We start from the raw sequence: 27,035 nt of genomic DNA, 5'->3' as shown, positions 1-27,035 counted from the left end.
ACTTTAATCCTGGAGAGTTGACCTGCACCTATGTCTTCCCCCAGGATTATGATTTGTGTATCACCTGCTATAACACTAAAAACCATGACCACAAAATGGAGAAACTCGGTCTCGGGTTAGATGACGAGAGCAACAACCAGCAGGCCGCGGCCACCCAGAGCCCGGGAGATTCCCGCCGCCTGAGCATCCAGCGGTGCATCCAGTCTCTGGTCCACGCCTGCCAGTGCCGAAATGCCAACTGCTCCCTGCCCTCCTGCCAGAAGATGAAGCGGGTTGTGCAGCACACCAAGGGCTGCAAGCGGAAGACCAACGGAGGGTGCCCCATCTGCAAGCAGCTCATCGCCCTCTGCTGCTACCACGCCAAGCACTGCCAGGAGAACAAGTGCCCCGTGCCCTTCTGCCTCAACATCAAGCAGAAGCTCCGGCAGCAGCAGCTACAGCACCGGCTCCAGCAAGCCCAGATGCTCCGCAGGAGGATGGCCAGCATGCAGCGGGCTGGCGTGGTGGGGCAGCAGCAGGGCCTGCCCTCCCCGACGCCTGCGACCCCGACCACGCCCACCGGCCAGCAGCCGACCACCCCGCAGACACCCCAGCCCCCCTCCCAGCCCCAGCCCACCCCTCCCGCCAGCATGCCGCCCTACTTGCCCAGGACTCAGGCTGCTGGCCCGGTGTCCCAGGGCAAGGCAGCCGGCCAGGTCACCCCCCCGACCCCTCCGCAGACTACTCAGCCACCCCTCCCAGGACCCCCTCCTGCAGCGGTGGAAATGGCGATGCAGATTCAGAGGGCAGCCGAGACGCAGCGCCAGATGGCCCATGTGCAAATTTTTCAAAGGCCGATCCAGCACCAGATGCCCCAGATGACGCCGATGGCCCCCATGGGTATGAACGCACCCCCCATGGCCAGAGGTCCCGGCGGGCATTTGGAGCCAGGGGTGGGGCCCACAGGGATGCAGCAGCCACCACCATGGGCCCAAGGAGGATTGCCTCAGCCCCAGCACCTGCAGCCCGGGATGCCCAGGCCAGCCATGATGTCAGTGTCACAGCATGGTCAGCCCCTGAACATGGCTCCCCAACCGGGATTGGGCCAGGTAGGTGTGAGCCCTCTCAAACCGGGCACTGTGTCTCAACAAGCCTTACAAAACCTTCTGCGGACTCTCAGGTCTCCCAGCTCCCCCCTGCAGCAGCAACAGGTGCTTAGTATCCTTCACGCCAACCCCCAGCTGTTGGCTGCGTTCATCAAGCAGCGGGCTGCCAAGTACGCCAACTCCAATCCGCAGCCCCTCCCCGGGCAGCCCGGCGTGCCCCAGGGCCAGCCAGGGCTGCAGCCCCCCGCCATGCCGGGCCAGCAGGGGGTCCACTCCAGCCCCGCCATGCCGAACTTGAATCCCATGCAGGCGGGCGTCCAGAGGGCCGGCCTGCCACAGCAGCAAGCGCCACAGCAGCAGCTCCCGCCGCCCATGGGGGGGATGAGCCCCCAGGCTCAGCAGATGAGCATGAATCACAGCACCATGCCGGCGCAGTTCCGAGACATTCTGAGGCGGCAGCAGATGATGCAGCAGCAGCAGCAGCAGCAGCAGCAGGGAGCGGGGCCAGGAGTCGGGCCTGGGCTGGCCAGCCACAGCCAGTTTCAGCCACCCCAGGGCCTGGGCTACCCTGCCCCCCAGCCGCCGCCGCCGCCGCCCCGGATGCAGCAGCACATGCAGCACCTGCAGCAAGGGAGCGGGGGCCAGCTGGGCCAGCTCCCCCAGGCCCTGGGGGCAGAGGCAGGAGCTGGCCTGCAGGCCTATCAGCAGCGACTCCTTCAGCAACAGATGGGGTCACCCGCTCAGCCCAACCCCATGAGCCCCCAGCAGCATATGCTCCCGAGTCAGGCTCAGTCCCCGCACCTTCCAGGCCAGCAGATCCCATCTCTCTCCAATCAAGTGCGGTCTCCCCAGCCTGTTCCTTCTCCGCGGCCACAGTCCCAGCCCCCCCACTCCAGTCCTTCCCCACGGATGCAGCCTCAGCCTTCTCCACACCACGTTTCCCCACAGACCAGTTCTCCACATCCTGGACTGGTCGCTGCCCAGGGCAACCCCATGGAACAAGGGCATTTTGCCAGCCCGGACCAGAATTCGATGCTCTCTCAGCTGACTAGCAATCCAGGCATGGCAAACCTCCATGGTGCCAGCGCCACGGACCTGGGACTCAGCACTGACAACTCAGACTTGAATTCAAACCTCTCACAGAGTACACTAGACATACACTAGAGACACCTTGTAGTATTTTGGGAGCAAAAAAATTATTTTCTCTTAAGACTTTTTGTACTGAAAACAATTTTTTTGAATCTTTCTTAGCCGAAAAGACAATTTTCCTTGGAACACACAAGAACTGCGTGGTAGCTGTTTGTGGTTTAAAGCAAACATGCGAAATGAACCTGAGGGGTGATTGATTGATAGAACACAAAGAATCTATTTTTGTTATGGCTGGTCCCCACCAGCCTGGTTTTTTTTTTCCTTGTGTGTTTGGTTCAAGTGTGCACTGGGAGGAGGCTGAGGTCTGTGAAGCCAACCACATGCTCCCGCCTTGCACCTCCAATAGGTTTTATTATTTTTTTTAAATTAATGAAAATATGTAATATTAATAGTTATTATTTACTGGTGCAGATGGTTGACATTCTTCCCTATTTTCCTCACTTTATGGAAGAGTTAAAAAAGAACATTTCTAAAACCAGAGGACAAAAGGGGTTAATGTTACTTTAAAATTACATTCTATATATATATAAATATATATAAATATATATTAAAATACCAATTTTTTCTCTGGGTGCAAAGATGTTCATTCTTTTAAAAATGTTTAAAAAAAAAAAAAGGAAAAAAAGTCCCCTCAAGTCAACTTTTGTGCTCCAGAAAATTTTCTATTCCGTAAGTCTGATCGTAAAAACTTCAAGTATTAAAGTAATTTGTACATGTAGAGAGAAAAATGACTTTTTCAAAATATACAGGGGCAGCTGCCAAATTGATGTATTATATATTGTGGTTCTGTTTCTTGAAAGAATTTTTTTCGTTATTTTTACATCTAACAAAGGAAAAAATTAAAAAGAGGGTAAGAAACAATTCCAGTGGGATGATTTTAACATGCAAAATGTCCCTGGGGTTTCTTCTTTGCTTGCTTTCTTCCTCCTTACCCTGTCCACCCCCAAAACACACACACACACACACACACACACACACACACACACTTTCTGTAAAACTTGAAAATAGAAAGCAAAAACCCTCAACTTGTAAATCATGAGATTAAAGTTGATTACTTATAAATATGAACTTTGGATCACTGTATAGACTGTTAAATTTGATTTCTTATTACCTATTGTTAAATAAACTGTGTGAGACAGACACCTGACTTTGTTTCACTTCTTGCATCTTTATCTTAGAATGCCTCAGTTTGCATGCTTGATGTGTAGGATTCAGGTTGGTGAGGGGGGGGTGCAAGCACTAGCTTACAGCCCTCCCTAACTGTTACGTGATTTTGTGATAAAATAGATTTTAAAAAACAGATTTTGGTAAATTTGTCCAAAGTTCAGGGGAAAACACAAATACCAGCTAAATGTTATCAATTGGAATTGATACTAATTAGCCTTTATCAGCTTGATACAGGTCCTTCTTCTGTGGTCCCCTGTGGATAACCTCATGGTCTTCCAATCACCCTCATCTTACAGGGCTAAGAATGAGCACCTAAGAGGGGTCATATCTGCCTAAGTCACAAGTAACTCCTTGAAAAAGCACTTGGAGCTGGGCTGACAGTACATCCCTATTCTCTGTTACACTTTGTTTTTGCTACCTGCCAGTCAGGAAATCGTCAGGGGAATGAGGCTGTAGGAAAGGAAACCGTGTGGAAATAAACCCAGGAGGCCGAGAGAGATGACAACGCAGAGTCTGATACTGTGCTGGGCACTGAAGAGAGGTTACCAGTCCTCCCTCGAACTGAACATTACATCGGCTTTGAACAAGTTTGAAAACTCAGAAGAATACTGAGAGTGAGCTGCTCTGGCATCGTTCGGCAGGTCTTCCTTGTTACTGTCACGGAGCTTCTACACTGACTATGTTCGATCATCTGCTGAGGGCTAAAGAAGACTCTCTTCAAGTACCATAATTCAGACTCCTGTTTGTCCTTTCCACTATTTTACATTGTCTCAGGAAAAATAACCAGTACCTCCATGTGCGGTGAACCCGCACACTAAGCATTAATCGGCGCCCACCCCAGAAAATGTTAACAGGTGTCCACCTGCCTCAGGTCAGTGGTCCAGCAGATGTACGTGCAGCACCTGTGTCCTGTGCCAGGCCAGACAACACGCGTGGACAGGGTGCAGCCCTTCCCTCAGGCTAGCCAGCTCGAGATCTAGAAGAAAAGACAGAATGATGCTTAAACAAGATAAAACAGAAAAGTGTTCAGTGGTCTACGCAGGGGACACAGGCAGCAGGGGTAAAAGCTTCTGGCTGGTGGGAATCGGGAAGGTTTCCGGGAAGGGTAGCATGAAACTGGACCTTGTGGGGGAGATGAATGGGAAGCGGTGGAGAGGGGTGAGGAGGGACCCTGCCCAGAGGAGTGAAGAATCAGATCCTAGTGGGAAAACCAGCTTCAGGTCCACTTGACTGAGACCAGAGAGAAGATGCTGAGTGCCTGTTACAGAAAGGGCCCCATAATGGTCCCCACAACTAGGGGCCCAGGGTTGATCTGAGCCCTCAAAAGGGAAATAGTTAGGATTCTAACCCATTTCCAAGCAGTAAATTCCCAGCGTTCATAGTCCTAGGCTCTTTGGCTAAAGACAGCTGGACTGAAGTGTTAACGTTTTCACCCCAGTGTGGCAAGGAGAAAGTGGGGGCAGAAATTAAACGGGGAGGGGAAACAGGCTGTCCTCGCCAGGCCAGAGGCAGTGCTAAGGAGGGGGAAGATGTGAATTAATCCACAGTCAGGAATACAGGAAGGTGATTTCGATGTTTATGTGTATTTGAAAATTATCACAATGAAAAGTTCAGAAGCGCTAAAAGGAGCCCCAAGTTTCCAGTTGGGCTGTTTCTGAGACATCAGTCTAGGAAATGAGCCCAATGGGGGCCAAGCAGCAGCCAGGTGCTTTTTCATTTACTTAGCTCACTGAATCCTCAAAAACAGCTCCAAAGACTGACAAATGAGAAAGGGCAGCTCAGATGTGTACTCAAGGTCACACAGCCAGAGAAAGCCAAAGTTCTGCTGGATTCCAAAGCCTGCCTTCCCCGTATCCTGGCTCTCTCTCACTGTACAGAAGCCCTTGTGACACAGGGCCCTATTCCAACCAAATTCAAAATACAGACTAAAAACTGAAAGGGGGAAAAAACAGGAATCATAAAGGTATGTTCCAGGCTTCTTTTCCAACCAAAGAACCTAATCTCTAGACAGATGGTTTTCCAAAATGTTATGTTCATGATGAAGTCACCCTGCTTAAACAGCACACAGGCCAGCATCAAAAAGAATAAAATGTTTAGGAATAAATTTAACAAAAGAAGTACAAGACTTGTACGTTGAAAACTATAGAACATAATTGAAAGAAATTAAACACCTAAATAAACAAAAAGACATCCTTGTTCACAGATCAGAAGACTGGGAAGGGACTTCCCTGGTGGCACAGTGGTTAAGAATCCGCCTGCCAATGCAGGGGACACCGGTTCGATCCCTGGTCTGGGAAGATCCCACATGCCATAGAGCAACCAAGCCCGTGCGCCACAACTACTGAACCTGCGTGCCAGAACTACTGAAGCCTGCACGCCTAGGGCCTGTGCTCCACAACAAGAGAAGTCACCGCAATGAGAAGCCCGCGCACCGCAATGAAGAGTAGCCCCCACTCGCCACAACTAGAGAAAGCGCGTGTGCAGCAACGAAGACCCAACGCAGCCAAAAATAAATAAGTTTATTTTTAAAAAAAGAAGACTGGGAAGATCTAACACTGTTAAGAAAGTACAGGCATGCTTTGTTTTTTTGTTTTTTGGTTTTTTTTGCTGCACCATGTGGCACGTGGGATCTTAGTTCCCTGACCAGCGATCGGACCTGAGTCCCTGGCATTGGAAGCACAGAGTCTTAACTGCTGGACCGCCAGGGAAGTCCCCTGCCTTGTTTTATTTTGCTTCACTTTATTGCACTTTGCAGATACTGGTGGTTTGGGGGTTTTTTTTTTTGCCACACTGACACGGGGTCTTAGTGTGGCATGTAGGATCAAACCCAGGCCCGCTGCATTGGAAGCACTGAGTCTGAACCACTGGACAACCAGGGAAGTCCCTGACGTTTTTTCACAAACTGAAGGTTTGTGGCAACCATGCATCAAGCAAGTCTACCAGCACCATTTTTCCAACAGCATTTGCTTACTTAATTTCTGTGTGTCACATATTCGTAATTCTCCCAATATTTCAAACTTTTTCAGTATTATTTTTTCTATGGTGATCAGTGATCTTTGATGTTACTATTGTAACTGTCTTGGGAAACCACGAACTGCGCCCATCTAAGATGGCAAACTTGATCAATAAATGTATGTGATCTGACTGCTCCACAGACTGGCCGTTCCCCCGTCTCTCTCCCTCTCCTCAGGCCTCCCTATTCCTTGAGACACAACAATATTGAAATCAGGCCAATTAATAACCCTACGATGGCCTCTGAGTGTTCAAGTGAAAGGAAGAGTCGCACATCTCTCACTTTAAATCAAAAGCTAGAAATGATTAAGCTTAGTGAGGAAGACATGCCAAAAACTAAGATTAGGCTGAAAGCTGGCCTCTTGCACCAAACAGACAAGTTGTGAATGCAAAGGAAAAATACTTGAAGGAAATTAAAAAGTGCTACTCCAAGGACTTCCCTGGTGGTCCAGTGGATAAGACTCTGCACTCCCAATGCAGGGGGCCTGGATTCAATCCCCAGTCGGGGAGCTAGATCCCACATGCATGCCGCAACTAAGACCTGATGCAGCCAAATAAATAAAATTTTTTTAAGTTCTACTCCAATGAACACACAAATGATAAGAAAGCGAAACAGCCTTATTACTGGTTTGAAAAAAAAAGTTAGTGATCTGGAAAGAAGATCAAATCAGCCACAACATTCCCTCAAGCCAAAGTCTAATCCAGAGCAAGATCCTAATGCTCTTTAATTCTAGGAAGGATGAGAGAGGTGTGAAAGCGGCAGAAGAAAAGTCCGAAGCTGGCAGAGGTTGGTTCATGAGGTTTAATGAAAAGAAGCCACCTCCATGGCATAAAAGTACAAGGTGAAACACCAAGCTGATGTAGAAGCTGCAGCAAGTTGCCCAGAAGACCTAGCTAAGATGATTAATGAAAATGGCTACACCCAACACTTTCAATGCAGATAAAACAGTCTTATATTGGATGAAGACACCATCTAGGATTTTCATAACTAAAGAGGAGAAGTCAGCAATGCCTGGCTTCACATCTTCAAAGGTCAAGCCGACTCCCTTGTCAGGGAATAACGCAGCTGATGACTTGAAGTTGAAGCCAATGCTCATTTACCATTCTGGATTTTCTAGGGCCCTTAAGAATTAGGCTAAATCTACTCTGCCTGTGCTCTATACATGGAAAAACAAAGCCTGGGTGATAGCACATCTGTATACAACATAGTTTACTGAATATTTTAAGCCCACAGTTGAGACATACTGCTCAGAAAAAAGAACCCTTTCAAAATAGTACTGCTCATTGACCATGCACCTGGTCACCCAGGAGCTCTGATGGAGATGTAATGAGATTAACATCCTCATGCCTGCTAACACCCGTTCTGCAGCCTGTGGATCACGAAGTAATTTCTACTTTCAAGTCTGATTTTTAGGAACTACATTTCATAAGGTTGTAGCTTCCATAGACAGTGATTCCTTTGATGGATCCAGGCAAGGTAAACTGAAAACCTTCTGGAAAGGATTCTCCACTCTAGCTGCCAATAAGATTCATGGCAAAAGGTCAAAATATCAACATTAACAGGAGTTTGGAAGAAACTGATTCCAACCCTCGTGGATGACTTTGAGGGTTCAAGACTTAAGTGGAGGGCTTCCCTGGTGGCGCAGTGGTTGAGAGTCCGCCTGCCGACGCAGGGGACACGGGTTCATGCCCCGGTCTGAGAAGATCCCACATGCCGCGGAGCGGCTGGGCCCGTAAGCCATGGCCGCTGAGCCTGCGCGTCCAGAGCCTGTGCTCTGCAACGGGAGAGGCCACAACAGTGAGAGGCCCGCGTACCGCAAAAAAAAAAAAAAAAAACTCAATGAAACAAGGCAAACAACTCAATTTTTCAAAATGAGTAAAAGATCTGGACCCTTCATCGAAAAAGACATACAAATGGCAAATAAGCATAGGAAAAGAGATTCAACATCACTAGACATTAAGAAATGCAAATTAAAACCACAATGAGATCATCACTACACACCCATTAGAACGGAGCGGAAAAAACGGTAATACTAAGTGCTGGTGACAATGTGGAACAATTGGAACTTTCACACATTGGTGTGACAAAATGTACAACCACTACAAAAATCAGTTCGTCAAGTTTCTTGTAAGGTTAAACATACACTTATCTTATGACTCAGCAATCCTACTTCTAGATACTTACCCTAGAGAGAGGAAGACTTCCGTTCACACAAAAACCTGGATGAGAATGTCTGCAGCAGCAGCATTATTCATTATCACCAAAAACTGGAAATTGGAATTCGTGTACTTTTTTCTCTCTCAAATATTTTTTGAATGTGGTAAAATATGCACAACATAGAATTAAACATCTTAACCATTTTCACGTGTTACCATTCAGCAGTGTTAGATACATTCACACGGTTGTGCACCCAACGCCCAGAACACGCTTCATCTCGCAAATCTGAAACTTCTAGGGTTTTCATCTTTGGGGTTTTTTTGCCACAGCATGCAGCATGTGGAATCTTAGTTCCCCGACCAGGGATCGAACCCGAGCCCCCTGCATTGGAAGCGCAGAGTCCTAACCACTGGACCACCAGGGAAGTGCCCTGAAACTTTTAGTTTTTCGAAATACTGGATACTGTTTTCCACAGTGGCTGTTCCCCCGTTTCACATTCCTAGTAGCAGCAAAAGCATTCTAATTTCTCCATAGTCTCGTCAACACTTGTTATTTTCCTTTTTTTTCTTTTTACTATTTTTATTTTGCACTATAAAAGACACTACCAACCAGTAACATACTGCTTTTCTTCACATTCAAAATACACTTGTTATTTCCTCTTGCGGTTGTGATTTGCATTTCCCCTAAGGATGGTGTTGAGCACTCTTTCATGTGCTTGTGGCCATTTGTATATCTTCTTTGGAGAAATATCTATTCAAGTCTTCTGCCCATTTTTTTTTTTAACTTTTTAAATTTTTTTATTTCTTGGCCGCACCACGTGGCTTGCTAGGGATCTTAGTTCCCCGACCAGGGATCGTAACTGTGCCCCCTGCAGTGGACGTGTGGAGTCTTAACTACTGGACCGTCAGGGAAGTAAGTCCCTCCTTTGCTCATTTTTTAATCAGGCTAATTGGGGTTTTTTTGTTGAGTTGTAGGAGTTCTTTACATATTCTGAAATATTAATCCCTTATCAGATACATGATTTGAAAATATTTTCTCCCATTCCATAGGTTGCCTTTTCACCCTGTTGGTTGTGTCCTTTGATGAAAAGAAGTTTTTAATTTTGATGTAGTCCAGTTAATGGATTTTTACTTTTGTTGCCTGTGCTTTGGTGTTATATCCAAGAAATCACTGCTGAATCAATGTCATGAAGTTTTCTCCTGTTTTCTTCTAAGAGTTTTACAGTTTTAGTTGTTAGGTCTTTATAATTAGATCACTTAGGTATTTATAGTTACATCTCTGAGGTCTCTTAGTTCTTTCGTCCATTTTGAGTTAAATTTCGTATATGTAAAGGTAAGGGTCCAACTTCCTTTTTTTTTTTTTTTTTTTGGTATGTAGAGATCCAGTTTTCCCAGCACTACTTGTTTTTTCTTTTAATTTTATTTATTTAAATTAATTTTTATTGGAGTATAGTTAATTTACAATACTGTGTTCCAGCACTATTTGTTGAAAAACCTTCTTTCCCCATAAAATGGTCTTAGCATCCTTGTTGAAACTCATATGATCATATTCAATACATGCATGGGTTTACTTCTGGGCTCTAGTCTGCCCTCTATTCTATTGGGGAGTGTCTAATGAGGATGGAGTTTCAGTTTGGGAAGATGAAAAAGTTCTGGAGATAGATGGTGGTGATGGTTGCACAATAATATGAAGGTACTTAATGGCACAGAACTGTACACTTTAAAATAGTAAATCTGGGGTTTCCCTGGTGGCTTAGTGGTTAAGAATCCACCTGCCAATGCAGGGGACATGGGTTCAAGCCCTGGACCAGGAAGATCCCACATGCCGCAGAGCAACCAAGCCCGTGCGCCACAGCTACTGAGCCTGCGCTCTAGAGCCCGCGAGCCACAACTACTGAACCCACGTGCCACAACTACTGAAGCCTGCATGCCTAGAGCCCATGCTCCGCAACAAAGAGAAGCCACTGCAATGAGAAGCCCGTGCACCGCAAGGAAGAGTAGCCCCCGCTCACCGCAACTAGAGAAAGTTCACTCACAGCAATGAAGACCCAATGCAGCCAAAACATAAATTAATTTAAAAAAATAAAATGGTAACTTTTTTAAATGGTAAATTTTATGTGTATTTTTGCCACAATTTTCAAAAATTTTAATGAAACAAAGACATTTTCAGAAAAGCAAAAGCTGGGATAATTTGTAACCAAGAGACCCTTACTCCAAGAAATGCCACAGAAAATTCTTCAGGCTGGAGGGAGAGATAACAATTCAGGTCCACAAAAAGGAAAGAAGCACATTGAAAATGGCAAAATGTGGGTAAATAAAAATACTACTGTTCTTTCTTTACTTAAATTTTTTTAAAAAATCAATTGCCGGGCTTCCCTGCTGGCACAGTGGTTAAGAATCCGCCTGCCAATGCAGGGAACACGGGTTCAAGCCCTGGTCCGGGAAGATCGCACATGCCTCAGAGCAACTAAGCCCGTGCGCCACAACTACTGAGACTGTGCTCTAGAGCCCACGAGCCACAACTACTGAGCCCGCATGCCACAACTACTGAGCCCGCATGCCACAACTACTGAAGCCCGCACACCTAGAGCCTATGCTCTGCACGCAATGAGAGAAGCCCCTGCAATGAGAAGCCCGCGCAACACAACGAAGAGTAGCCCCCGCACACCACAACTAGAGAAAGCCCCATGCACAGCAATGAAGACCCAATGCAGCCAAAATAAATTAATTAAAAAAAAAAAGTTTAAAAAAAAATCAATTGCCTTTTTAAAGTAAAAATAGTAGTGGATCACTAAGTTTATATCATTTATAGAAGTAAAATAAATGACAACAGTACAAAGGACAATAAAGGTGTAAATACAATGATACTGTTGTAAAGGTTTCGTTAAACGTGAATCAGCTGTGATGAATTAAGGATGGATACTGTAATCCCTAAAGTAACCACTTAAAAAATGATCAAAGAACTGGCTAAAAAGTCAATAGAAGAAAAAGAATGAATTACTTAAAAATAACTAACCCAAACAATCCAGGAATGGAGAAATAAAAGAACAAAAAACAGAGGGGACAAAAAGAAAACAAATATCAAGATGACAGACTGGAATCCAATCATATGAGTGATTACATTAAAGGTAAATGGAATAAGCATCCAATAAAACTGATGAATCTCTTGATTCATTAAAGAGAGAAAACATAAATCACCAACAACAGTAATGAAAAACAGGACATCTCTACAAAATCTACAGAATAAGATGAAATTATGAATAACCTTACGCCAATATGTTTAACAACTTAAATGTAATGGATAAATTTCTTGAAAAATATAATTTACCAAAACATACAAAAACATAAAATATATGAATAGTTCAAGATCTATAATAAAGAAATTGAATTTATAATTAATAACCTTCCCACTCGAAAACTCCAGGCCCAGATGCTTCATTGGTGATTACACCAATTTTTTTTTAAGAAGTTGAATATTTTATTATTAAACTGTTTCTTATTTTCCTGCAAGGCTGTTGCTTCACTGTATAAAAATAGCACCAGCAAACACAGTATATTGCAAAATTAAGACAGTAATGTTCTTCACTGGACACTATACAACTAACAAACTTTTCTCCACTGTCATTTATTTCCAGTGGCAAGTTCATTGAGTATTTTGACCCAAATCCAGGGACGGCTGTAAGCAAGTCACAATATTATATAAGGTTAAGATAACAATGTTATCCTTGAATTACATAATTTTTGTAACTAGTTTTACCACAGATAATTTCAGGAATTCTGAGTATTATAACTGGAGACTAGCCTAAAAATCACAGGGTGTTGTGAAAAAGATGTATAGTGTTTATCTGAAATCATTAGGAAGTTAAGGGGTATTTTTTTCAGGCAACATTGTTGCAAGCAGTTTCTTTTGCTAAAAGTTGCTTTTTAAAAATCCACCACTAATTTAAGACAACTATGCTAGGTTAAGTTGTTTCAAACTAGTTTATTTAGGGGTTCCATTTTCACTCCTCAATAGATTTTATGTATGTCTCATATGCTTCTTCACTCATTAGTTCATCTAGTTCTGAAGGGTTACTGAGTGTCATCTTGATCGGCCAACCATCTTCATAACAAGATTTGTTGACAAGTCCTGGATTTTCTGCTAGAGCTTCATTAATTTCAGTTACTTCTCCTGAGAGAGGAGAATAGAGTTCACTAGCAGCTTTCACACTTTCCAAAGCACCAAATTCGTCTTGTTTGTTCAATTTTGTCCCAACTTCAGGCAGACTACGGTGAACAACATCTCCCAAAGCTTCCTGTGCAAAATTGCTGATTACCACTGTTCCAACACCGTTTTCTGTTGTTACCCATTCATGTTTGTCTGTGAATTTACGACCCGACAGCAGTGCGGGGCCGGTGCGCAGCGCCCGGACGGCGCCCACCCGCAGTCCCCAGGGCCGAGGCGGCAGGGCGCGTTGGGCGCTGAGATGGCGCGCAGGCTGCAGACCGCGGCCCGCACGCTCCGCGCCACGCCACTCGCAGCGCCATGTTCGCAGGGGTGCAGAGGGTCTCCGCGCAGCATATAGAGCCACACCAAATATTTAAGGAAGATAAAACACCAATCTTACATAAACTCCTTCAAAAGTAGAAGAGGGGCTTCCCTGGTGGCGCAGTGGTTGAGAGTCTGCCTGCCGATACAGGGGACATGGGTTCGTGCCCCGGTCCGGGAAGATCCCACATGCCGCGGAGCAGCTGGGCCCGTGAGCCATGGCCGCTGGGCCTGCGCGTCCGGAGCCTGTGCTCCGCAACGGGAGAGGCCACAGCAGTGAGAGGCCCGTGTACCGCAAAAAAATAATAAAGAAATAAAAGGACTGAGAAGATCAAGTACTGTCAAGGACATGGAGCAACAGGAACGCTCACACATGGCTAGTGGGAATGTAAAATGCTATAAACACTTCGGCAGTTTCTTTCTTTCTAAAAGACACTTACCACACCACTCAGGACTCCCACTTCTAGATATTTACCCAACAGACAGAAAAACCTCTGTCCACACAAAGACCTTCATGTGAATGTTGGGGTTTTTTGGTTTGTTTTTCATTTCTTGGCTGTGCTGCACGTTTGTGGGATCTTAGTTCTCTGACCAGGGATCGAACCCAGGCCTTCGGCAGTGAAAGCGCCAAGTCCTAACTACTGGACTGCCAAGGGATTCCCTTTTATTTATTTTTTAGTTTTAGACCTTCATATGAATGTTGATAGCGTTATTCGTAATAGCCAAACCATGGAAACAGCCCAACAGATGGTGAGTATATGGCCAATCTGAGATCCATCCATTCAGTGCATCACTACTCAGCAATCAGAAGGAACAAACTATGATAAATATGACATGGCTGAACCTCAAAAGCGTTATGCTGAGTGAAAGAAGCCCAGGTTCAATCCCTGGTTGGGGAACTGAGATCTCGCAAGCCATGCGGCATGGCCAAAATTAAAAAAAAAAAAAAAACAAAGAAAACCAAACCATTACAGTAACATACAGAGTATTTTCACTGCCCTAAAAATCCTCTGTGCTCTGTCTACTCATCCCTCGCTCCCCCCAACCCCTGGCAACCACTGACCCTTTTATTGTCTCCATAGCTTTGCCTTTTCCAGAATGTCATGTAGGTGGAATCACACAGTACGGAGACTTTTCAGATCGGTTTCTTTCACTAGGTAAAATGCATTTAAGATTCCTCCATGTCTTTTCATGGCTTGATAGCTCATTTATTTTTAGCACTGAATACTACTCCATTGTCCGGATGGACCACAGTTTGTTTATTCATTCACCTACTGAAGGAATCTTGGTTGCTTCTAAGTTTAGGCAATTATGAATAAAGTTGCTATAAACATCGTATGCAGGTTTGTGTGTGAACATAAGTTTTCAACTCCTTTGTATAAATACCAAGGAGTGAAATTGCTGGATCATATGGTGAGATTATGCTTAGTTTTATGAGAAACCGCCAATCTGTCTTCCAAAGTGGCTGTACCATTTTGCATTCCCATCAGCAAAGTTCCTGTTGCCCTACAGCCTTGTCAGCATTTGGTGTTGTCAGTGTTCCAGATTTTAGCCATTCCAATAGGTGTGCAGTGGTATCTCATTGTTTTAATTTGCATTTTCCTGGTGACACAAGCTGTGGAACATCTCTTCATATGCTTACTTGCTATCTGTATATGTTCTTTGGAGAGATGTCTGTTAAGATCTTTGGCTCATTTTATAATCAGGTTATTTCCTTATTATTGCATTTTAAGAGTCCTTTGTATAATTTGGATAACAGTCCTTTATCAAATATGTCTTCTACAAATATTTTCTCCCAGCCTGTGGCTTATCTTTTCATTCTCCTGACAGCGCAGAAGTTTTTAATTTTAAAGAAGCCCAGCTTACCAGTTATTTCTTTCAAGGATCATGCTTTTGGTGTTATATCTTTTTTTTTTTTTTTTTTGCGGTACACAGGCCTCTCACTATTGGGGCCTCTCCCGTCACGGAGCACAGGCTCCGGAAGCGCAGGCTCAGCGGCCATGGCTCATGGGCCCAGCCGCTCCGCAGCATGTGGGACCTTCCCGGACCGGGGCACAAACCCGTGTCCCCTGCATCGGCAGGCGGACTCTCAACCACTGCGCCACCAGGGAAGCCCTGGTGTTATATCTTGGAAGTCATTGCCAAGCCCAAGATCATCTAGATTTTCTCCTATGTTATCTTCTAGGAGTTTTTTTTGTTTGTTTTTATTTACTTTTGGCTGCATGGAGTCTTAGTTGTGGCACGCGGGATCTTTCGTTGCGGCGCACGGGCTCTTCGTTGCGGCGCGTGGGCTCCTCTCTAGTTGTGGCACATGGGCTTAGTTGCCCCGTGGCACGCGTGATCTTAGTTCCCTGACCAGGGATAGAACCCACGTCCCCTGCATTGGAAGGCGGATTCTTAACCACTGAACCACCAGGGAAGTCCCTTCCAGGAGTTTTATAGTTTTCTGTTTTACATTTAGGTCTATGATCCATTTTGAGCTCATCTTTCCAAACCGTGTATGGTCTGTCTAGATTCTTTTTTTTTTTTTTTTTTTGCATGTGATGTCCAGATGTTCCAGTATCATTTGTTGAAAAGACTATCTTTGCTCCATTGTATTGCCTTTGCTCCTTGGGCCAAGTATCATTTGACTATTTTTATATGGGTCTATTTCTGGGCTCTCCATTCTGTTTCATTGATCTGTCTATTCTTGAACCAACACTACGCTGTCTCGATTTACTGTAGCTTTATAGGAAGTCTTGAAGTTGGGTAGTGTCAGTCCTCCAACTTTGTTCTTTAATTTTGAGTTGGCTAATTCTGGATCTTTTGCCTCTCCCTACAAACTTTAGACTGAGTTTGTCAATATCCACAAAATAACTTAGTGGGATTTTGACTGGGATTGAATTGAATCTATAGATCACATTAGGAAGAACTGATATCATGACGTGATATCAGTGAGTCTTCCTATCCATAAACAGGAAATAACTATTTAATCCTTCTTTGGTATCTTTCATCAGAGTTTTGTAGTTTTCCTCATGTAGGTCTTGTATGATATAAACTTTTAATACACACACTCATGTATTCAATATGGAGTTTGTCCATGTAATTGCCATCTGCCTTTGAGGTCAGGGCCATGTCTGCTTAAGTAGCAGATGGTGTGACAACATTTGTAGGTATGGACATCAGAAATGCTGATGAAGGGGAGGAGAATCTGACAGATTCCATTAGAATTTGGATTCTAATCCCAGCTCGACCACTAACTTGCTGTATGACCTCTGGCAAGAGATTTCCCCTTCTGGGCCTTAATGAGGGGGTTAGGCTAAACCAGTGGATCCTGGGCTCAACTCCCAAATGCTTTTTCAGTAGGTTTGGGGAGCACCTGGAGAAGTCTGTATAATTAAAAACTTAACGCCGGTGTTTTTGATCTCCGGGATCCACTGACTCATTTGGAGTAAAGGTTCCCAAATTTCCGCCACTCACGCGCCTTTAGTGATTCAATAATTGCTTCATGATGCCCCTAGGCCTAAAGAAATACCTAATAGTTCTGTCATTAAGTAGATAAGCCCAAAAAAACTCATTATTTTTTTTAAAAATAAATGTATTTATTTATTTATGGCTGTGTTGGGTCTTCATTGCTGCGCACGAGCTTTCTTTAGTTGTGGTGAGTGGGGGGCTACTCTTCGTTGCGGTGCGCGGACTTCTCGTTGTCGTGGTTTCTCTTGTTGCGGAGCACGGGCTCTAGGTGCGCAGGCTTCAGTAGTTGTGGCACGTGGGCTCAGTAGTTGTGGCTTGCGGGCTCTAGAGCTCAGGCTCAGTAGTTGTGGCGCACGGGTGTAGTTGCTCCACGGCATATGGGATCTTTCTGGACCAGGGCTCCAACCCATGTCCCTTGCATAGGCAGGCAGATTCTTAACCAATGCGCCACCAGGGAAGCCCCAAACTCAGTAAGTGTTTATGTCCTAACAATTTAGTGCCTTTTGGGCGCCACACACTGTCTCAAACCTCGAAATCAGACTGGACACCCCACTCTCTTTTCCTCTTCCACATTGACTTACACACAGTACTTGCTTTTTATCACAACAACCTCCAAAACCTCGGCTTGGCAAATATAAGACATTATCAGAAGGAATGCAGTGTGAGCCAACGCTGAAACTGCCTCAAGCCAGCAGTCTGCAGCATCAGGCGGCACTGTGTTACAGGCTGAATGGTGTCCCCTCTTCAAATTCATTCATGTTGAAGTCCTAACCCCCAGGACCTCCGACTATGACTGTATTTGGAGACAGAGCTATTAAGGAGGTAATTAAGGTAAAATGAGGTCATATGGGTGGGTCCTAATCCAATATGACTGGTGCCCTTATAAGAGGAGATTAGAACACGGATATGCCCACACAAAAGAAAGACCACTTCAGGTACAGCAAGAAGACAGCCATCTGCAAGCCAAAGAGAGAGGCTTTGGAAGAAATGAAACTTGCTGACACCTTGATCTTGGACTGCTAGCCTCCCAGGACTGTGTTGTTGAAGCCATCCAGTCTTGGTAATTTGTTAGGGGAGCCCGGCAAACCAACACACTAGGTTTCCTCTAAGATTTTAAAATATCCCTCAGCACCCCCGAGAGGTCCCTGCCATGCCTCAGAGCACCTCAACACATAGCTGCAGAACCACAGAGGGTCTTAAATATTCCCCACTCAAATCAGTAATTGCTAGGGTATAAGTCAGCTAGCAAAATTTCACTCAGCATATATAAACATTTCTGCCCTAATCACACACCTGGCTCTTTGCTTCAGTAGACATCCATCGTTTGCTTGAAGAGTCACCCTAGACCAGTGATTTAGGAGGTCTTTGGAGTAGTCTGGGAGAAAGCCAGTCGTGAACTGGACTGGGATGGTAGCAGTGGGAATGCAGAAAAGTGGACATATCGGGATATGTTTTGTGGTGAGAAGTAGTTCAGTCAGAACTTGTAGATGGATCTGTGAGTGGGAGAGAGCAGAATCAAGGATAATTCCTAGGTTTTTGTTTATAATTAATTACATTTCTATTGTGACTACAATCTTTCATTCCACAATTTTTAGTGAGAGCCTGCTAAAAGCCACACTATGTCCAAGGTGTTGGGATACAGAAGCGGGAAAGACAACGTCCCTGCTTTCACTCGATTAGGAGAGTGGATGCTAAAGCTAGACTGCCTGGGTTCAAATTCCAGCTCTGTCACTTAGTAGCTGTGTGACTTTGGGCAAGTTACTTACCCTACCTAAGACTCAGTTTCCTTATCTGCACAATGGGGATAATAAAGGTATCCACCTCTTAGAACTGCTATAAGGATTTAAAAACTTAATATATTACAGCCCTTATAACAGTGCCTAACAAGAGTAAGTAGTCTGTAAGTTTTAGCTATTACACCTCAGGGAACTTTTATCCTAGTGGAAGGAGACAGAAAACAAACACTGAATATTACATTGTGGTAAGTTCAATGAAGAAAATCAAAAAGGGGGATGTGATAGAGAGCTTCATGAACTACTTTACCCTGGGGGCTCAGGAAAGGCCCTTCTGAGGAGATAACATTTAAACTGAGACCTAGGGGAATTCCCTGGTGATCCAGTGGTTAGGACTGTGCACTCTCACTGCCAGGGGCCCAGGTTCAATCCCTGGTCAGGGAACTAAGATCCCACAAGCCCTGCGGTGTGGCCAAAATTAATTAACTAATTAAAATAAAAAATAAACAAGCCAGTAGTGAAAATAAATTTGCTTTAAGAAATAAACTAAGACCTAAATGGTAAGAAGGAGCCAGACATGAGAATATCCTGGAAAAGAACATTCTAGAAAGAAAGAACAAAAGCAAATTCCCCAAGGAACAGATCTGGCATGTTCCAGCGACAGAAAGAAGGTCAGTAGGGCTGGAATTCAGTGAGAGAGGGAGAGAATGATGCAGAGTGAAGCTGGCAAGGCAGGCAGCTGACAGATCACGGAGAGGCCCTTACAGGTCAGCAGGGAATCAGAGTTTATTTCAGAGTAATGAGAGGGACTGCTCCAGTGGTCCAGTGGTTAAGACACCACGCTCCCAAGGCAGGGGGCCCTGGTTCCATCCCAGGTCAGGGAACTAGATCCCGCGTGCATACCACAACTAAGAGTTTGCATGCTGGGCTTCCCTGGTGGCGCAGTGGTTGAGGGTCCGCCTGCCGATGCAGGGGACACGGGTTCGTGCCCCGGTCTGGGAAGATCCCACATGCCGCGGAGCGGCTGGGCCCGTGAGCCATGGCCGCGGAGCCTGCGTGTCCGGAGCCTGTGCTCCGCAACGGCAGAGGCCACAGCAGTGAGAGGCCCGCGTACCGCAAAAACAATTAAATAAATAAAAATTAAAAAAAGAGTTTGCATGCTGCAACCAAGACGTCTGCATGCCACAGCAAAGATCCCGCATGCCGCAACTAAAACCCAGCACAGACAAAATACATAAATAAATAAATATTTTTTTTAAAAAAGACTGATGAGGAGCAAGGGGGTGATTAAATGAGGAAGGCGGCGTGGTTCGACTTTTTTTTTTTTTTTCCGACTTACTTTTTAAAGAGATCTGTCTGGCAGTTGTAAGAATAGGTTTTAGGGACAAGAGTCTACTATAGGACTTCAGGCAAGAAATGAGGGTGACTTCATCTGAGGGGAGGGACAGACGTAAGAGGACAGATCTGGGATGTGTCTTAGATGTAGAATCAACTAGACCTGCACTTCATACAAAGGTCCTGCTACGAAGCTCAGGACAGTCGGCCTCGTACTAGTCACAGGTGTTGACATTTGCAGCTTAGGTTCAGATGTGCAGCCTTAGGGCTTTAGATTCTGACAGTCGTGGATTTGAATTCTGGCTCCACCACTCAGCCACTGTGTGACCTTATACAAGCCATCTTCACAGCTTCCTCCCCTGTAGAAGGGGGACGGACAACAACACTTGGGCTTAGGCGGAGCTGTGGAAGTTAAATGAGAGAACCCAGTCAGAGCACTTCGCACAGAATCTGACCACACAGGAAGAGCTCAGTGAATGTCAGCGGTTATCACTGCGCTCAGTTACTGGACATCTCCACACTCATTCCGATGAACCAACTGCAACTGTTCTTTGCCTGGCCTCCCTGCCTCCAGCTGCACCTGCTCCAATCCATCCTCACTCTGCTGTAGTACTTTACCTCGGACATAAACCAGTCATGTCACTCCCCTTTCAGAATCACTGCAACGGCTCCCCTGCCTACAGACAAAATCCCAAAGTCCTAGAACAACACCCAAAGGCCCTGCGCACTTGGCACCCTGCCTGCCTCCCCATGACCTAACCTACAGCCATGCTATATCATTCCAGTTCACCAAATAAACCACTGTTCCAACTTATCATGCTTTTGTCTATGCCAAAGTATTCTTACCCCCATGTACCTGTTAAACAATAACTCGTCTGTCAAGACACAGCTTAAGTATCACTTATCCTGACACCTCCCTTCCCAACCACCAAGAACTGCTCTCTCCTCTCTATTACTACTGTAAATTGCACATAATTCCAATACTTCACTGATTGATCTATAACCTTCACCTGTGAAGTCACAGAGGGCAGGCACCGAGAGCACCTCTGAAACCCCTGCACAGCACCATTCAGGAAACATCTAATGAATGGAGAACAATGCAGAAGGAGGAGACTTTTATGAATACACTTCTCCAGGGGAGTATGTTTAGTTCCTAGTTGGTGGTCTTCTTAGGGAGGCTTCACCCTGAGATGGTTAGGAAAAACGGCTCTGGAATTGGAAAGAAATGTGTTGGAACACACACAGTGAGGAGGCTCCCACTGCACCCTCACTGTGCGACCCTGAATACATTACTTAACCTAAGACTCATCTTAGGTCTTCATCTGTGTCTTCATCTGTAAAATGGAATGATAATAACCTCACAGGGTTGCTGCAAAGAGCAAAAGAGACGTACGTAATGAGCTCAGTCAAGAGCCTGGCATCCATCGAGCAAGCAGTGCAGAGTAGCTTTTAAAAAGTGCAAAAAATATAGCAGACCGCTAATAGTGATTATGGGGTGTGGGGGGACAGATTTTGAGGGGGGCTAAATTTCCATTTTATGTATTTTTATGTATTGTTTGAAAATCAGAAAAATAAAGAGATAGCAAAATTAATAATAAAAATTTTAAACAGGGGGATTTCCCTGGTGATCCAGTGGTTAAGACTCCAACGCTTCCACTGCCGGGGACTCAGGTTCAATCCCTGGTCGGGGAACTAAGATCCTGCAAGCCACGCTGGCACGGGAGAAGAATTTTAAAAATTTTAAAAATTAGGGACTTCCCTGGTGGCACAGTAGTTGAGAATCCGCCTGCCAATGCAGGGGACACGGGTTCGATCCCTGGGCCCAGAAGATCACACATGCCTCGGAGCAACTAAGCTCATGTGCCACAACTACTAAGCCTGCGCTCTAGAGCCCACGAGCCACAACTACTGAGCCCACATGCCAGAGCTACTGAAGCCCACGCGCCTAGAGCTTCTTATGCTCCGCAACAAGAAGCCACCGCAATGAGAAGCCCGCTCACCACAACGAAGAGTAGCCCCCGCTCGCCGCAGCTAGAGAAAGCCTGCATGCAGCAACGAAGACCCAACTCAACCATAAATAAATAAATTTTTAAAAATACAAACAAAAAAACAGATCCAAGCCTTCTACTCCATATCCATTGTTTTTTACATGCTCCCAAACCCTGGAAAGATGGGTCATGTTTAAGAGTAAGTATGGCCTAACACAACATTGAAAATCAACTATACGCCAATAAAAAAATAAATAAATAAAACGTGAGCAAAAAGACAAAAGGCACCGCCAAAATCAGTAAGTCTGTCTGAAGTGCTTAGCAATAAAGCAAAGGTGGTTAAAAAAAAAAAAAAAAAAGAAGAAGAAGAAGAAGAAGAAGTATGGCTTTGGTCAGCAGGGGGCTGGCACTGGGAGAAGAAAATGATTTCTTAGGAATCCTTTGCCCTAGACTGTCCATTCTAAACCACAAAGTAAGGAGACAGGTATCCAGGGCAGTAGCTCTGTTCGGTGATGAACACTATATAGGTAACAAGAGTTTCTTCCAAGCCAGCAGCAGTCACAGACTTACATGCTTTCAGTGGCCAGATGCCAGCACAGATGCATGCATGCTGTAAACAGTGGGGACTGGCAAGCCGGAGAGGACAAATGCCGTCTAAAGGAAACAAAACTAGCAGCCCCAGCCAAGTGCTGCCCACCGTGTAGGCACCAGTGTCCCCACATATTCTAATTTTTTAAAAAAGAAAAGTTGGAAATCCAGATTATTTTTTGTAACATTTAAATATTACTTCAAAAAATTTTATAACCACAGTACCAGCCAAACAAAACACTTTTGCAGGCTGAATTCAGCACATAAGTTCCAGTTTGCACCACACTTTTCTACAGGATTTCTTAGGAAATTGAGGCTGGGGCAAACCGTGGGAATGGGTACCTCCACCAAGGTCAGGGTCCTTCATCTTTGCCTGTGTGTGTACAAATGACTTAAGCCTGTCTGTCCCCATGTCTTTCTCAGTTAACAATAAAGCTGAGAGTCTTTTTTTTTTTTTTTAACAAAGTATCTAAAACTTCACTCAACATGCTTCAGGGTAAAGAGAAAAAAGTAATTTCTACTTATTCTTCACAACCCAGCTCAGGTGATACCTTCCCCGGGAATCTGTCCCCTGATCCCTTAGCCCACCACGCCCTGTAGGACTACCTAACATTCCCTGAGCACTTACTGTGCCAGGTCCTGCCTGAAGATCTTTACCAGTAAAAACCCATCTAATCCTCTCAACATACCTGTGACTGCAGGTACTACTCCACACCCATTTTACATAAGATTAAGTAACCTGCCTGAGACCACTCCGTTTAGACAGAGCAGGGTCAGGACTTGGATGGGGAACTCCTTGAGGACTAGTGTCTCATCTTAATCATTTTTGAATCCAGAGGGATAAGTACTTTGGCACTAAATGTTCACGAATGAACAGACAAATGGATCACTCCCCATCTGTATGTGTGGATACGGTAGGCTCTAAAGGGTGATCTTGACAACACAGGTATTTCTTCAACAATCTTCCTATGAGTCACACCTGTTGGGCTCTAGACATGAACAGATCATGGTTAGAGGGCTGTTTGGTGAGGGTACCAGGCGTGTAAATTTTTAATTTAAAATAATAGCAGTGTCACTTGGTTTGGCTTGCAAAAATCAGGGAAAGCTTCCTGGCAGAGGAAATGCTCAAGCTGAGTCTTGAAGGAAGAGAGTAAAGTGTTTCCCAGGCAGATAAGGACAGAAAGGAGAGGCCAGCTGAGGGGCAGCATGTGCAAAGGCCTCGAGATGACCAAATCTTTATCCAAAGACCTGCAATCAGCCCAGAATGGCTCACACGCAAGGAACATGGTGGGCACATTGGGAGAGGCTGGAGGGTGGACATCTTCCAAGCATTCAGGGCCTTGACTGGGTAAGAGATGGGGAACAAAAAAGGGGTTCTATTTTTTTAACAGTTTTATTGAAGTATGATTTGCATGCTATAAAAATTCATCTCTTTTATGTGTACAATTCAATGATTTTTAGTAAATTTAAAGAGTTGTATAACCATCCCCACAATCCAGTTTTAGATCTCAATTACCCCAAAAGACCCCTCCTGTCTGTTTGCAGTCAATGCCTGTTCCCACTTCCACCCCAGGCAACCACTGATCTACTTCTTGGCTGTACAAATGTCCAATAAACAAGGTCCTACTGTATAGCACAGGGAACTATACTCAATATCTTGTAATAATCTATAACGGAAAAGAATCTAAAAAAGAATAGATATACATGTGTATAACTGAATCACTCTGCTGTACACCTGAAACTAACACAACATTGTAAATCAATTATATTTCAATTAAAAAAATTTTTTTTAAGTCTGGGATGAATAAAAACAACAACAACAAAAATATGTGCCTTTCCAGTAAAGGCAGAAAAAAAAATGACCTGATCAGATTTATATTTTTAAAACAACCTCTGAGTTGTGGAGGTTGGTTCGAGGAGGGTTAAGACTGAAGGCTGGGACTTCCCTGGTGGCCCAGTGGTTAAGAATCCGCCTGCCAACGCAGGGGACACGGGTTTGAGCCCTGGGCCGGGAAGATCCCACATGCCGCGGAGCAACTAAGCCCATGCGCCACAACTACTGAGCCTGCGCGCTAGAGCCTGCGAGCCACAACTCCTGAAGCCTGCGCACCTAGAGACCATGCTCTGCAACAAGAGAAGCCACCGCAATGAGAAGCCCGCGCACCACAACAAAGAGTAGCCCCTGCTCACCTCAACTAGAGAAAGCCTGCGCACAGCAACGAAGACCCAACACAGCCAAAAATTAAAAAAAAAGACTGAAGGCTGCCTCTGTCACTATTTCCCTCAATGCTCAGATTTAAGCACCTGAAGGCAAAGGCCTTTTAACAAACTACCAATCACCTTTCTTACTGGACATGCTGGAATCTCCACCAGATGTTTTTTCATAAGTAACACCTAATTGGTCCAAGTGTCAGATCAGTGGTTAGTCCCACTAATCAATATTGAGTGCACTTATCACAGGAAACCAGTGACATTTTCAGATTTAATTGTTGTCAGTGGAAGAATGTGCTCTTGCAATTCACTTTGTTTTGCACCACCCCTTTTGAGATGTCAGGATTGTATTAAAGGAATTACTGCTGTTGGCGTCTCCAGAGCACCACATTATATTTAGAAAGAGGGACTACAACATCACCATGGATTTATAAATGCTTATCTCCTGCCCTGTAGGAGTGGTTGGGCTTTTTTTTTTTTTTTAAGGCTTCCTAGTTGATTTTAAGGTGATCAGCTGAAACAGCAAAAAGCATGGTGGGTTGTCATGAGGATTCAATAAAATACTCAAAGGCACCTGGCAAAAGTAGCTTCTCATTAAATATTCACAGACTCTGAACCTGGATCGATCAACAATGGGAAAAGTGTGGTTTAGTGAAAAGTTTTTTCGGCACCAAGAGGGCTGGTTTACTTAACTTTCCTAAACTTCACTCTCATTTCTAAAAGGATAAAAAAAAACCCTCCTGCCTTTTAAGTTTGTTGTGAGGAAAAACAAGGTTATATGATAGGTGATAAGACCTAGCCCAGAAAACACCTGACACACATCACAGAAGTAGAAAACACCTGGCCCCTCTTCCCTTTCACACGCCAATGGGGACTGAACAAAAATAGCATCTCTCAGGGTACCTGTCAGTGTCTGTGGTGACCGACTGCCACCTGCCTAGACCTCACTGCATGTATTAGTAAATACACCCCTCAAAAATGGGCATTTGATAAGCACCTGCCAATTTACTGTACCCCTAGAAATGGTATCACCAAATTAACTGCCATTATTCTACAAATAAAGTTTCAGTTCCTTTAACTGAGATTTCAAAACCCCTACTTACATTTCTCATGTTCCTTCCAGTAATTTGCTAGAAGGTGAACCTGTCAATAGGAAGGACACAAATTATTATGTATCACCAATGCCCTCAAAATAATTGTTGCTCAGAAAACCCAAAACATTCAGTTGGAATTTTCAGAATTCAGGCAACCCCCTATCCGACTACTTCCCAGTTTTGACTTTGCCTAAAGGACTCCTCGTAGCTGGTCCAACCCAAACCAGGAACCATTTAAAAATTAATAAGAGTTAAAACTGCTGCGGCCTGGTGATCTGGGTTGCTGGGACACAGTTGTTGGGAGTTGGGAAGGGGCAAGCAGACCCAGCCAAAGTATTGTTTTAAACTAACAGCTAGGACCTCCGGTGAGCTCACAGGATGTTTCAGTTTCAGAGTTTTATGCTCATCCAAGGCAGTTATCCTACAAGCCTTTGATTTATTCAACATTAATGCTCTGCCCCTGCTCCTTGATCTTATAAACTTCTCTAGGACACAATTTCTCCATCTATTGATAAAGGGAGGCTAATAAAAACACTCCCTTGGTGGGTTAATTGTGAGGCGTTATCTATGACAACGTATTTGAAAGTGCTCTACACTTTGCAAAGCACTACTCACATATTAGTTCTCAGTCTTCCTAAGTCCAGCTATTTTCACGTCGGAGGAAAGTATGGCCCTCAAAGATCAAACGACTTCCCAAGGTCTTACAGCGAACTGGGGCAGAGCTCGCTCAGTTATCTCCACCCATCAAACCTTCTCAATCTTCAAAGGCTGGTTCAAGAACGCGTTTTCCTCAGCCTAGCGCAGCCGGCAAGAGCCAAATGGCCCAGGTTCGCATCCCAGCTCTGCCTCTTTCACAATCCTAGGACACACGTGCGCCCTGTGTGCCAAGGCTGCCACCGCGGGAAGGAAAGGGTGGTGACGGCGCCTGGCCAGCCTGGGTGCTTAATAATGGCAGTTAGCCTCTGTCAGCCCAGTTATCACTCCCTTTCCTGTTTTCTCCCCGCGCTGGGGTTGCAATCAAGGCCGGGATAGTTTGAGGGCTCGCTGCGCGCCAGGCACTGTGCTCATTGCTCTGGCCGAGCGCAGCCCCTCCCCTCAGCCCAAGACAAAGGGGGGAGGGGGGGAGTCGCGCCGCCCCCTCCCCCCACGCTGGGCGCAGCCCGGGGGCGGACATCCCAGCTCTGTAGCCCCCAACTCAGTAGTTCTCCCGTCGACCCCAGCGCCCCCACCCTACACGGCGGTCACTGACGCCCCCAGACTGGACCCCGCTGTTCAGCGGTCCCAGCGAGCCCGCGCCGCTGCTCCCCGCACCAGCCGGGCTTGCACGGGTACGAGCTGCAGGATTCCAGCCGACGGGCGGCGGGGGCGGGGTGATGGAGGCGGGGGCCGCGCGCCGGGCGTGGGGGGCGTGCCCCGGGGCGGGGCGGGGCGGGGTGGCCAGCGGTTGGCGCTGGGAACCGGCGAGCGCCGCCCGGCCACGTGACCCACTGGCCCGCCCTGCCCCTCTGGGGATGGAGGCGGGGCAGTTATTGCGA

At 45.5% G+C, this 27,035-nt stretch overlaps 1 protein-coding gene, 1 long non-coding RNA gene and 1 pseudogene across 2 annotated transcripts in view; 1 reads left to right on the top strand and 2 right to left on the bottom strand.

The window, feature by feature from the left end:
* EP300 (E1A binding protein p300) overlaps nt 1–3,381 on the top strand; it is a 70,716-nt gene extending 67,335 nt beyond the window's left edge. The window contains exon 31 of the mRNA XM_019943965.3: nt 45–3,381. Within this exon, the coding sequence (XP_019799524.2) occupies nt 45–2,249 (2,205 nt within the window). The 3' untranslated portion in view covers nt 2,250–3,381. The remainder of the gene's footprint in view (nt 1–44) is intronic.
* Nucleotides 2,824–26,844, bottom strand: LOC117314155 (uncharacterized). The gene is made up of 4 exons (XR_004528824.2): nt 26,116–26,844; nt 25,510–25,549; nt 17,845–18,044; nt 2,824–4,377 (listed from the first exon to the last, which is right to left on the bottom strand). It is a non-coding gene; the product is annotated as an uncharacterized lncRNA (long non-coding RNA).
* On the bottom strand, nt 11,982–13,131 carry LOC109551464 (glycine cleavage system H protein, mitochondrial-like; annotated as a pseudogene).
* Nucleotides 26,845–27,035: the final 191 nt, after the last annotated feature.

This window comes from Tursiops truncatus, chromosome 11 (genome assembly GCF_011762595.2).
Source record: "Tursiops truncatus isolate mTurTru1 chromosome 11, mTurTru1.mat.Y, whole genome shotgun sequence".
NCBI classification, from domain to species: Eukaryota; Metazoa; Chordata; class Mammalia; order Artiodactyla; family Delphinidae; genus Tursiops; species Tursiops truncatus.
Note: the sequence above shows the minus strand (reverse complement) of the source record. Positions and strands in the feature narration are given on the sequence as shown.